This window comes from Pelophylax lessonae (genome assembly GCF_965119305.1).
Source record: "Pelophylax lessonae genome assembly, chromosome: 3".
NCBI lineage: Eukaryota > Metazoa > Chordata > Amphibia > Anura > Ranidae > Pelophylax > Pelophylax lessonae.
In genome coordinates, this window is record NC_138770.1 from 543,765,453 (window position 1) to 543,779,236 (window position 13,784).

Genomic DNA, 13,784 nt, shown 5'->3' on the forward strand with positions numbered 1-13,784 from the left:
TAGAGCGATCCGGAGTCTGAGAGAGCCTCTGGAGAAGTCCTGGAGATGAGCATGGGAGATGGGAGACGAGAGAGCTAGAGAGCAGGAGGTCTGGGTAGGAGCGGAGAGGAAGGTTTCGGGGATAATTGGAAACAAGATTGGTGATGTAGCTCAGGGCAGCATTATGGATAGCATTGTATCTTTTGTTAGTATATTAAATTCAATTTGCTGGGCAATCAGAAGCCAGTGGAGGGATTGGCAGAGAGGGGTGGCAGACACTGAGTGGTTGGTAAGGTAGATGAGTCTGGCAGTAGCAATCAATATAGACTGAAGAGGTGGCAGCCTACAGAGAGCTAGGCCTATAAGAAGGGACCTGCAATAGTCCAAGGCAAGAGATAACGAGGTAGTGGAATGAGTAGCTTGGTGGTTTCATTAGTTAAAAAGGGGCGAATTTTAGAGATGTAACGGAGGAGACATCTTCAAATATTTTGTCGCTTTCAAGGTAGAGCCTTCCACCTAGCATTCACTTTGAAAGTTTCATCAGTTGTACTAGAATGGACTTTCTTTAAATCTGAAGAACAGAAACAAGTATGTATACCTATCCAAGTTTGCCAAAATAATTGCAATGTATTCAGTCTTAGTGGAAGAGATTTGGAAGAGCTTAAAGCGAAGCTCCAGGCTCCTTCAGAAAAAAAATAAATGTCAGGAGCTACAAATACTGTAGCTGGTGACATTTAATATTTGGACACTTACCTATCCACAAATCCAGCGCTAATTTTTCAATAGGCTCTCGGGTGCTGCTGCCGCCGCCATCTAGGATGAGGGAAACCGGCAGTGAAGCCTTGCGGCCTCACTGGTTAATACTTAGACTCCGCACCTCAGGTGAGCCTGCGATTATTGCCGGGGTGATCTGCTTGTATACCAATCCTGCTGGTCGTTGGAAATCCCTCTGCTGCTATAGCTACTGGTCTCTGAACCTGACTGTAAAAGCTGGGCCCACTCAAACAACGCTCTTTGGCTGGGAACAAATCCAGTCTGGTAGTTAACTATATCTGTGAAAACAGTTGGCAGCTTCTTTAGACATCACATAAAAATAGTGAAAAGCCCAGATCAGGAAAAAGATCTCTACTTTCTGTAGACACCTTTTTTGGTTATAAAATTCCAGTAGCAGTACTAGAGTATTGTACCCTGTTAGCCATCAATTTAGGCAGAACGTTTGGAGTTGGATAGATCAAATATGCAAGATTTGAGGATTCTTTAGATCCCCCTAATAACTTGGGTTAACCAGCAAAGGGTATGATGTCAACTACATTTTCTATAGAATCTCAATCGGTAAGCCTTGGACCACAAAATCTTTCCAGAAGACTTTTTTTATTATAGAGACAGTGGTATCATAAATGTGTTCTTACAGGCTCTTCATAAAGTGAAATAAATGAACAATTAGTGTATTTGTATTTTTCTTTGTTCTGCTTTGACTACCTTTGTAAATTCACTGTATTACTTTATCATTATTACCTAATTAGGTTTATCACAGTTTTCACGATGAAGTAGATGAATACAGAAAACACTGGTGGAGGTGTAATGGCCCCTGTCAGTCCAGAAAACCATACTTTGGATATGTGAAACGCGCAATGAACCGAGCACCATCTGCACATGATCCTTGGTGGGCTGACCATCAGAGAACTTGTGGGGGAACTTACACAAAGGTGAAAGAACCAGAGTCCACTTCTCACAAAGACAAGAAAAAAGAGAAGGTTTCTGAAAGCCAGGCCAAGAACACGACGAATGGTAATAAAGGTTTATGATGAAAACATTTATTAATTTCACACCACCTGTAGTTTGTTGGTCTAGGTGCTTCAAATACTAAGGCCTTGACCTCCATTATAGATGTCACACAGGTGATTTGGCCGCTGGTCACACAAAGCCACCCGCAAAATCACCTGGGAGAGGTTTCTACTTACCTCTTTGGAATCACTCCCTCCCTGGCCCAAAGTGCTGCCAAATCTCACACACTAGCAAGGGAGTGATATCTCACTGGTCTGACTACCTATGTAGGAAGTCCATAAAACCACTTCCAGTCTGGGCCAATCCTGACATTCCTCTTCTTCATGTAAAAAAATATAATTTCTCTTTCGTTCATTGATGGACACAGCTCCAGAATCTTCTTAACCATTGGGTTATGCTGCCCCCTACAGGAGTAGGACACTAGGCAGGAAAAAGTTTTACCACGCCTATGGGGCAGTCCCAGGGGATATACTCCCACACTCTGCTGTAGGCATTCAGTTTTTTTTCTGCCTAGTCAGGAGTAAGGACCTAGTTCCTTGCTGGGATCTCTGGTCCTAGCATTTTTTCCCTTTTATAAATGGAATTTTTTCCTCTTTTTATTATTTTCTGTTCCTGTGAGAACTACAATCAACTGCTGGACTGGGCGACGGACTAGATAATCCTAGATCCTTAAGGTCTCCCCAGGCTGGCCAGCAAGCGTGCGCAGGCCTCAGCTCCGCGCAAGGTTGGCTACGACATAGCTTCAATATACGGGGGCTGGTCTGTGAGTTAAACGTCTCGCGATGGCGCATACAACCGTGTCCTGGCCTGAGTCGCAGCGTTCCTCTTGGCACCCCCATTCCGATGGTGCAGTGGCCTGCCTGGAGCAATGCCCACCTGGTTCCATGGTGTGGTAAGTAGTTTCCCCCCTCTCCCCTGGTGGTCTTTTGGGGTAGACGTGGGCCCCTCCCTGGGGACAGCTGGACCCCCGGGTTCCCCTCCCTTCCCCCAGCCCCTCTAAACAGTCACTGTGGGTCTTTCAGAACCCCACCACCATACACCCCCCCCCCCAGGTGAAGTTGTGAGCTGGCTTTGCCACATGCTCCAATGGGGGGGGGGGCTGGCTGTAGTTGCTGCTGGCCGAGCTGCTGATGCTGACCGGGTTTTTCCTGGGGTGCAACAGGGGGTTGAACAGGGTTCCCTGCCATCCTGGGAGCTGGTGACTAAAATTTAGTTCGACCACATGTGAGGCGGCCCCTGTGAGGATAGCTGCAGCCACTGCCTTCCGCTTGGGCATCCACCTTCCCCTCCGCTGCCCTGAGTGGTCGGATCCTCTGGGACTCGCGTCCCGGTGGCAGGGCGCCCTCAATTTAGGCCATGGCTTGCAGCCTAGTAAGACGCGGTCTGTGGTCGATTTGGGCGCCGCCGCTGGAGTGGGTCTAGCTGAAGCCCCCCAACTCCCCCCTTGGGCATCTGCCAGACTGAAGATCTGTGCTATTTGTGGTTGGGCCCCCACAAATATTTAGGCAGTGGCTTGGGCCATATGGTCAGCTTAACACCTCTCTTGAACCGGGTGGTGCCGTGGGGGGGCGCTTCATTTTTAGTGACAGTCTTGCTGCCATTATTGTGTGAGCAGGGGTGCCCTGTCTGCGCGTCCGCATCACGCGGGTCGACCCACCTTTAAGGGGGGCTATGTTCTATTATGTTCTTTTGCGGGGTCTCATAGGTTGTCCATTTGTAGACCCTTGGCTGGTGTCCCCTTGCGGGATCGCAGTCTCCCCTGATTATTTTTTCGGAGTGAGCTTAGTATGTAGGGACCCTATTGGGTCTACGTCCACAGCCCCCCAAAAGCTTCAAAAGCATTCCCTTTTCCCGCCTATTTTGACAAAATTGTCACGAGTCAATGACCTAAATGCAATGGGTCGGTGCCTCAGCATTTCGCTAGACTGTATCCCTTTGAAGAGTCCCTGTTAAAAAGTGGACAGTCCCACCAGTGGTGGATTCTCAGGTTCCAGGCTGAATAAATCCACTCTAATCCAGTGGAGGATTCTCCGGCTTTTAAAGACCCCTTTGACAGGAAAGCCGAGACTTTGGTCCGCCACATGTTTACTACGGTCAGTTCGGTACATAGGACGGGGGTTCACCATAGCCTTTGTGTCCCAGACTTTAACGGAGTGGGCAAGCTTTTGGGCCAGGATCTGGAAGAGGAACAGCTTGCCCTTGCGGAGCTGGCGGACCTGTTGGTTCAGGGGTTGCAGTTTGTCTGTGACGCCTCTCTGGTTGTGGCTCCCTTAGTTTCTAGGCTGTCCGTGATAGCAGTTGTCCTTCAGCGCATGATATGGATGATATTAAGAGCCTTACAGGGGGGAAGAGAACTCTTCTTCCACAGACCTGCCAGGGGCAAGGAGTTTTGTCGCAGACGTTAACCTGAGAGCCGGTTCTTCCAGACCTGCAGACAAGCCCTCTCCTGCCTGAAGGGGTGCCCTCAGCCGTGTCTGAGGTGGGGGGGGGGGGGACATCTTTGCTTCTTCCGGACCCATGGACCTCCCTAATTCAAGACAGAAGGGTCCACGAGCTGGTTTGGTCTGGCTACAAGCTCGACTTTCGGTCTTATCCTCCAGTGAGATTCTTTCCTTCCAACCTGCGTTTGACCCTAGATTGCCTTTGGGGGCTTTCTACTACAAGGGGTGATTGTTCCGGTTCCAAAATCGGAACGTTTTCAAGGTTTCTAGTCAAACCTGTTTACAGTTCCCAGGACGGAAGGCAAGGTATGTCCAATTCTGGACCTCAGGGCTTTGAACCGCCTTGTGCGGGTACAGAAGTTCCGAATGGAGTCCATTCGTGCGGTAGTGGCATCCCCACATCAAAGGACGCTTACCTTCATATTCCAAAATATGTTCATCATCAGCCTTTCCTCCGCTTTGCTGTGGGCGAGGAGCATTATCAATTCATGGCATTACCCTTTGGTCTCGCCTCAGCTGCTCGGGTATTCACAAAAGCATTGTAGCGGCAGCTGGGGACTGGGTACCTGGACGCTCTTCTTCTTCTGCGAGCAGAGTCTCCGACTGCTCTAAAGGACAGCCTGGAAATTACTGTATGGACTCTGCAAGAGTTTGATTGGAAATTGAACTTCCAAGTTGGACTATCTGGGTCTGACTCTAGACTCGGCTTCAGCCAGATTGTTTCTTCCCTGGGGAAAAACTCCAAAAACTGCAGGATGCGATTTGGCTCCTATTGTCCAGCAGTCTCTTATCTTTCAGGACTTAAATGCGGATGCTGTGCCTGATGGTGTCTACCTTTTGAGGCGGTTCTGTACTGGACGGTGGTCTCCACGGTTGCCAACCTGTCCAGGTGGGGGAGGCGTTTTGGGCACGGATGTGCTCAAGGGGTCTGGACTCTGGAGGAGTCAAGACTACCGATCAATATACTGGAACTTCGGGCGAAAACATTTGTCTGGCTCATGGACAAATCGCCTTTAGGGGTTCCCGGTTAGGATTCAATGGGACAATGCCACGGCCGTGGCGTTTGTCAATCACCAAAGGGGTATAAGAAGTGTCCTGGCAGCGCGGGAGGTAGCTGGCATTCAAAGGTTCAGCTGTGTCTCCGGTGGGGAATTTCCAAGGTGGACCTGTTGGCCTCTCATCTCAACAGGAAGGTACATAGAATTGTGGCAAGGTCAAGGTATCCTCTGGCCGACGCCACAGACGCACTGGTGGCTCCTTGGGGTCAGTATCATCTGATATACGCCTTTCCCCGCTAAAACTTCTGCAGAGTCTTCTGCGAATGATTGAGGCAGAAGGGATCTAGTCATCCTAGTGGCTCAAGACTTGCTCACCGGTCTTGGTACACAGGATCTGGTACGGCCGGTCCCCGATGCCCATCGGAGACTTACTCTTAGAGAAAATCTATTGGCCCAAGGGCCAATCTTCCATCCTGCTTTACAGTCGCTGGCTTAATGGCTTAGCTGTTTAAAGCCAGGTGCTGAAGGGTAGGGGGTTATCCGTATAGGTAATTCCCACGCTGTTAAAGGCTAGAAAATCTACCTCTAGGAAGATTTACCAGTGCGCCTGGAAGACGTACATTGCGCGTGTGAGTCTCTTGGGGTCATCCCTGTTCCCTTTCAGTGGCCCAGATTTCAGCATTCCTCCAACGAGGTGTTGAGCAGCACCTGGCCTTGGGTGCTGTCAAGGGCCAGGTTTTCGGCCTTGGTGGTTTTCTTTTACCATCCTTTTGTCTATGCATTTTTTGCTTCACAGCTTTATTCAGGGGGTTCGCCGCTTGGCTCCCCCAGTTTGGTCTCCGTTGCCTCCGTGGGATCTCAATTTGGAGCTGTCGGTTCTCCAGTAACCGCCTTTCAAAAATATTTGCAAGCTTCCTCTCCTTCCATTGTCCCAGAAGTTAGCCTTCTTGGTGGCTATTACTTCTGCACGCAGGGTGTCAGAGCTGGTGGCATTGTCTTGTTGTTCACCTTACTTGGTGGCTTACAGAGGTAAAGTGGTGCTGGGCCCTTGTCAGTCTTTCCTTCCTAAGGTTGTTTCTGGTTTCCATCTGAATGAACACATTGTGTTGCCTTCCCTGTGTCCTAAGTCTAAGGAAACTAACCTTACCGTTTGTCCTTTTCGGATGGACCTCGCAGGGGTTGGTCGCTTCTGCCGCGATCATTTCCAGATGGACAAGACAGATGGTGGTGCAGGCCTATTCCATCAAGGGTCGGGTTCCTCCATTCCCTGTGAAGGTGCTTTCTACGTGGGCGCTTAGTGCCTCTTGGGTTTTCCGCCACCAGGCGTCTGTGATACAGGTTTGCAAGACGACCACCTGGTCATCTGTGCACAATTTCACAAAATTTTATAAAATAGATGTACTGTTATCTGTGGATGCTGCTTTAGGCTGCACGGTTTTACAGGCCGCTGTTTGAGAGGACCTGGTGCTCTTTAAGGGTGTATTGTTTTCAGGTGAGTTTCATTTTTTCCTAGTTGAGCTCCATGTTACCTGGTTGGCTAGGTTTAGCCCTTTGGAAAAAAATTTTCTGCTGTATTTTTGATCACCCCTCATGTTTAACACTGCTTTGGGATATCCCAATGGTTAAAAAGATTCTGGCAAAAAATTTTTTTTTTTTTTTGCCTGTTTATTATGTATTCGGTCTGACCAGACTATCGAGGTTGAGCAGCCCTCCCCACCCCCCACACACACCTGTACTCAATCAGTGTCCACCATGAAGTGGATATAGGAGGAGTCCCCTGTAGTGCATTTGCACATCTCTCCCAGCAAGGAGTATTATCTCCAAGGGTTAGAAAGGCTGGATTCATCTCTTTTTCATGGATAGTGTAGGACCCACTGATAATGGGGTACTTTGACGCAGTAGTGGGCTTGAGCACGATATGGCCATATGGTGGGACCAAACCCCCATTTTTATTTATGGACTCTCTTCAGATTTGGTAGTAATTTCTTTTGCATTTGCGCGCTATTCTGTTTTAATAAAAAGATTCTGGAGCTGTGTCCGTCAATGAACGAAAGAGAAAAATTTGGATTTTTGTCTTACCGTAAAATTATTTTCTCTGATGTTCATTGACGGATGCAGCACCCACCCCCTCTATTGAGTTGGGTTATTTTTTCTTCTGGCTCTGCTTGCAACAAAACTGAATGCCTATAGCACGAAGTGGGAGTATATCCCCTGGGACTGCCCCATAGGCGAGGTAAAGCTGATCCTGTAGGGGGCAGCATACACCACTGGTTAAGAGGATTCTGGAGCTGTGTCCGTCAATGAACATCAGAGAAAAGGATTTTACGGTAAGACAAAAATTTAATTTTCTCTTTCGCTCATTAATGGACACAGCTCCTGATCTTTTTTAACCCTTGGGTTATGCTGCTCTCTATAGGAGTAGGACACTAGGCAGAAAAATGTTTGACTACACCCATAGGGCAGTATCAGGGGGTATACTCCCACTTCCTGCTCTAACTTCAGTGAAATCCGGCTTTCCTCTTCTGGAACTTCTGCAATGATTTCTGCGTAGACTAGAGGCAGGAGGGTTTATGGCCATCCTAGTGGCTCCAGACTGGCTTTTTCGGTCTTGGTGCGCAGATCTGTTAGGGTTGGTCATCGATGTTCCTTGGTAACTTCCTCTTAGAGATCTGCGTGCTCAAGGGTAAATCTTCCATCTTGCTTTGCAGTCGCTGGCTTTAACGGCTTGGCTGTCGAAGCCAGGTGCTGAAGGCTAGAGGGTTGTCTGAATTGGTGTTTCCCACGCTGCTGCAAGCCAGTAAATCAACCTTTAGGTAGATTCACCATCGCCCTTGAGGAGCGTACTTTGCGGATGTGAATCTATTCTAGCATTACAGCGTCAACGGGGGATCGCGATACTGGGGTACTTGGACGGTCTGCTTTTGCTTTCGACTGCTCTGTTGACCAACTTGGAGATTACGCTGCAAACACTGAGGGAGTTTGTTTGGATTCTGAATTTTCAGAAGTCTGCTCTGGTCCCGTTCACGAGACTGGACTATCTGGGTCTGACTCTGGACTCTGCCTCGGCCAGAGTGTTTCTTCCTCTGGAAAAACTTCACAAGTCGCAGGAGACTTTTTGACTCCTGCTGTCCAGCAGATGGTCATCTCTCCGGGCTTGCATGCGGGTGCTGGGCCTGATGGTGTTTACCTTTTGAGGGGGTACCATTTGCACAGTTTCACACAAGATCTCTGCAAAAGGAGATTCTGGTGAAGTGGAACAAAGATCCTCAGTCTCTGGACAATGTGAACATGAGGGGGTCCTCAGTTTGTTGGTTTCGTTCTCCGGCACTTCTGGGAAAATAATTTCTTCCCCTGTACTGGACAGTTGTTACCACAGATGTCAGCCTATCCGTGTGGGGAGGCGTCCTCGGCACAGAGTGTGCTCAGGGGGTCTTGACTCTGGAAGAGTCCAGGCTACCGACCAATGTATTGGAGCTCCGAGCGATCAGACTTTGTCTGGATCATTGGGCAAGTCGTCTCCAGGGGTGTCCAGTATGGATCCAGTCGGACAATGCCATGGCCGTGGCCTATGTCAACAACCAAGGGGGCACAAGAAGAGTTCTGGCGGTTCGGGAAGTAGCCGGCCTTCTAAGGTGGGTTGACCGGTTTGTTACAGCCCTCTCTGCTGTCCACATTCCAGGAGTGGAAAATTGACAGGGGGACTATCTCAGTCAACATGCTTAGACAAAGGAGAGTGGTCACTTCATGTGTATGTATATAATTTTAAATATATAAAAATTATATAACCATTTCAAAAATTAACAACCAGAAAAATAAAAAGTTGACCCCTAACCATTTTGTTTTTTTTTTCCTTAAAAGCGTAACTTTACCTATAACATATGATAAAAAATAACGTTCTTTACATACCTTCCACATTATTAATTATGCTCCCAAATTAGTGTGTGCTGTAAATTGCCCCCACCATTGCTCTTGTGTCTTCTTGCTGGAGGCTGCCATTTTGCTAAAGCCCAGAGCCCCTGAGCAGTAGTAAATCATAAAGAGGAACTAAACCTATCCATTTAACTGTTTAAAAAAAAAAGTTACATTCCTGGAATGTTGGGATTGCTAACTGTCACATTTGCTTGTGTCCTCAACCAAACTGTCAAACGGCTAGTGTCATAACTGATCACATGTGCAGCACCATGGCAGTTGCAGATCAAACAGAAGCAGCTTCTTTGGCTGTAAAGAATAGGAGGGGTTGAGTCAAGGCTGTCAGCAGATCAGCCTCTGCAAACTCTGCAGTGCCTAAAAATGCCGAAAATGGAAAGCAACTGAGCATGTGCAGGGCAGAGCAAGACAGTGTATTACTGGATTTTAAACAGTATAGGCACTTATTTTAACCACTTCATCCATGGAAGGTTTTACCCCCTTAATGACCAGGCCATTTTTTGCGATACGACACTGCATTGCCTTAACTGAAAATTGCACAGTTGTGCAATGCTGTACCCAAATAAAATTGATGTCATTTTTTCCCCACAAATAGAGCTTTCTTTTGATGGTATTTGATCACCTCTGTGATTTTCTATTTTTTGCGCTATAATAAAAATAAGACCGACCAATTTTGAAAAAAAAAAAACAATATTTTTTACTTTCTGCTATAAAACATTACCAATAAAAAAAAATGTAAAAAATCTATTTTCTTTATCAGTTTAGGCCAATTTGTATTCTGCTACATATTTTTGGTTAAAAAAATTCCCCAAACACTTATATTAATTGGTTAGCGCAAAAGTTATAGCGTTTACAAATAATACTATGGGATAGATTTATGGACTTTTTTTTTTTTTATTAGTAATGGCGGCAATCAGTTTAATTAGTGGGAGTGCGACATTGTAGCGGACAAATCTAAGTGACAGTTTTTGGGAACCAGTGACACCAATACAGTGATGAGTGCTAAATAATATGCTCTGTTACTGTATAAATGACACCGGCAGGGAAGGGGTTAACATCAGGGGCGATCAAGGGGTTAAGTGTGCTCCTAAGGAATGTTTTTTCTAACTGTGGGGGGGAGGGGGGGAAATGGACTAACTGCAGGAAGAGAGGGATCTGTGTTCCTGATTACTAGGAACACACAATCTCTCCCTTCCTGTCTGACAGAATAGCCGTCTGCCATGTTTATATAGGCAGATGGCCGTTCTGCCAGTATTATTATTATTATACAGGATTTATATAGCGCCAACAGTTTATGCAGCGCTTTACAACTTGAGGGTAGACAGTACAAATACAATACACTTTAATACAGTAGGAATTGGAGGGCCCTGCTCGTTAGAGCTTACAATCTAAGAGGGAGGGTCAAGAGATACAAGAGGTAATGACTGTGGGGGATGGGCTGATGGAGAAAATAAAAGTAGAGTTGTTAGGTGGATGCCAGATAGGTTTCTCTGAAGAGATGTGTTTTCAAGGATCATCTGAAAGTAGACAAAGTAGGAGATAGTCGGACAGATGGGGGTAGAGCATTCCAGAGGATGGGAGAAGCTCGGGAGAAGTCCTGGAGGCGAGCATGGGAAGTGGTTACAAGGGAGCTAGAGCAGGAGGTCCTGGGAGGAATGAAGAGAACGAGTTGGTCGGTATTTTGAGACCAGATTAGTGATGTAGCTTAACAATAGTGTCTTAACAATATCAACCGTATCTTAACAATTGCGAGAAGCCGGCGGCGATGGTGGCTGCCGGTCCCGCTGTGTCTAATCACACCGGGAGCGCAGCTCCGGAGGCGGGCGCCCCCTAGAGCCTTAAAGCAAAATCACGTACATCTACATGTTTTTGCGCTTAAGGGCCGTCCTGCTGCAGTATATGTACGGTGGGCGGTCCTTAAGTGGTTAATGCTTTACATAACTATACCTGCAAAAAGGGCCAGACTGAAGTGACCTAGCAGGACTTAATTAATTTTCTGACGAAAGTTCCACTTGAAGAGCTAGGAATAAAAATGCCAATGTGTACTGTATGTTTATGATATTGCATTGGTACATGTTATGTAAATCTACTAGTAACAGTTTGGAAATTTGCAGAAGCTTCTAGCAAAAGGCAGCTTCATGATGTAAATATGATGAGCATACAATGAAGTGTGCAGTGCAGTATATGTGCAGATGCATGAAGCAGCACTTCAGGGAAAATCTGCTGATTCAGAACCCTGACACTGGGGTGCAGATAAAAAAAAAAAAAAAAAAAAAAAAATATATATATATATAATGTGTGTGTGAAGACCATTAACCACTTGCCTTCTGTGCACTTAAACCCCCTTCCCATCCAGACCAATTTTTAGCTTTCAGTGCTCTCACACTTTGAATGACAATTGCGCAGTCATGCTACACTGTACCCATATGAAATGTTTATCATTTTTTTCACACAAATAGAGCTTTCTTTTGGTGGTATTTAATCCTCTCTGGGTTTTTTATTTTTTACAAAAAAAAAGAAAAAAGACAGAAAATTTTGAAAAAAAAAAAGTTTTTCTTATTTTCTGCGAGTAAATTTTGAAAATAAATACATTTTTCTCCTTCACTGATGTGCGCTGATGAGGCGGCACTGATAGGCTACACTGATGGGCACTGATGAGGTGGCACTGATGAGGACGTACTAATATGCCGCACTGATAGGCGGCACTGATAGGCGGCACTGAGAGGTGGCACTGCTGGGCACTGAGAGGTGGCACTGCTGGGCACTGAGAGGTGGCACTGATGGGCTCTGACGGGCGGCACTGACGGGCGGCACTGATGGGCGGCACTGATGAGCACTGATGGGCAGCACCATCAGTGCTCACACTCAGTGCCCATAGTGCTGCCAGTCAGTGCTCATCAGTGCCTAGATGAGCAGGCACTGACTGGCAGCACTATGGGCACTGATGGCGGGCACTGATGGGGGGCACTGATGGCGGGCACTGTGGGCATTGATGGTGGGCAGTTAGTGTGTTTAGTGTACCTTGTGTAATCAGGGCACTGGTGATCAGTGCCCTGATTACATTTTTCTTTGTCCCCGATGGCTGATCGGCTCTCTCCTTCCTCACACTGCAGTCTGTGTGAGGAAGGAGCGCTGGCGATGAGAGATGATCTCATATGTTTACATATGAGATCATCTCTCATTGGACGGTCCGATCAAGTGGTGAATGGCCGCTGTGATTGGCCATTCACCACGATCTGTGATCGGCTGTGTCCAAGGGACATGGCCGACACAGATTTTCCCCGATGCGCGCGCGCGGGGAGCCTGTCTCTGGGAGGCCGTTTAAAGACGGCCTCCCGAAAATGTGAGTCCGCGCTGCAGCCGTACTTCGGCTATAGCGCGGATGGGAGGTAGTTAAAGGTGTTGTGATATAATTTTTTTATATGGAGTACATGACAATTTAACATTCACTGCAGGTGAATCTTCAGGGTGCATGTGTTGTTAAATAAATGATTCACAACCAGTGAATGTTTGGTGAAAGTCACATTCACAGCTTTGTAAATATTTCTCCTAGGTATGTGGAGGGGAACCATTTTAATGTGCAATGAATGAGAAAATATATAGCGTGTTTGACTAATGATACAGTATATTGAATTTTTATTTTCGTATTTTATCTGTTGCAGAAAAAAGCGAGAAGATTGACATTCGTACGTTTATGCCTTTTAGCGGTAAAGGTTTTAAGCTTGGTGAATCCAGTCAATCTATTCGAAATGAGAGAGTCCAGAATGTCCTTCCTTCTTCACCTGCACTAACCAAGCCTGTGCCAAAAACTCCCATCAATGGAATCCTCAACTTTACGACATCATCATCATCAAATAAAATGGAGAACAAATTTCCCATTTCCGGGATGCCTAAAATTTCAGTTGCCAACACGAAAAGGTTCATCAGTGTTGGTGGATCTCCAGTAAAACTGCCTTTTAATAGCAGGAATGCAGCATCATCAGTGACAAAAAGTGAAAAAGCTTCTACTATGACACAAAAGAGGATATCTTCTGAAATGCTAGCCTCATCGCAGAGTATACCATCTACCTCACTGGAATCCAGGAGTGAAGGCCATTTTGGGCAAGCTCCTAAAAGGCCCAGAATGGACAGCAGTCAGGGGATTAAGCATTTTTTTCCAAACATATCAGGAATTAGCACTACTGGCAATAAACCAACAATAACTATTCCTTCGGACCAACCGAGACCTACTAACCAAACCACCTCCAGTAGCCAGAACAGGAAAGTCAACTGTCCTGTATGTAATGCTGAGGTTCCTGAAGGGAATATAAATGACCACTTAGACACTTGCCTATCATAAAAATATTGCTTTTACTTCAATCCTTTTGTGCTGTTTACGACTGTTAATCATCAGGCTAAGTTTCTACATTGTGTTGAAAATGATACAATCCTCTATTACACTTGACAAAACTTTTATATATAAAGCAATTTTTGTGTAATTGCTTTTTAATCAAGGGCATCTGTATTGGTCCACTTCATGTACCTAAAATGACAGTACTGTGTGAACACCGGTGGGGGCTGTGACCAGTATCCTGTTCCTTTTTTATGTTATTTCTCAGCTTGTTCTTCGAAGGTTTTTATTTTTTGCACATGAGGAACAGCAAATTTATAGGTA

General features: G+C 46.3%; 1 protein-coding gene across 1 annotated transcript in view; it reads left to right on the forward strand.

Moving 5' to 3' along the window:
- The window catches only part of SPRTN (SprT-like N-terminal domain), a 31,265-nt gene extending 17,795 nt beyond the window's left edge, over positions 1–13,470 (forward strand). The window contains exons 4-5 of the mRNA XM_082252609.1: positions 1,503–1,767; positions 12,793–13,470. Coding sequence (XP_082108735.1) covers positions 1,503–1,767; positions 12,793–13,469 — 942 coding nt within the window. The 3' untranslated portion in view covers position 13,470. The remainder of the gene's footprint in view (positions 1–1,502; positions 1,768–12,792) is intronic.
- The last annotated feature ends 314 nt before the right edge of the window (positions 13,471–13,784 follow it).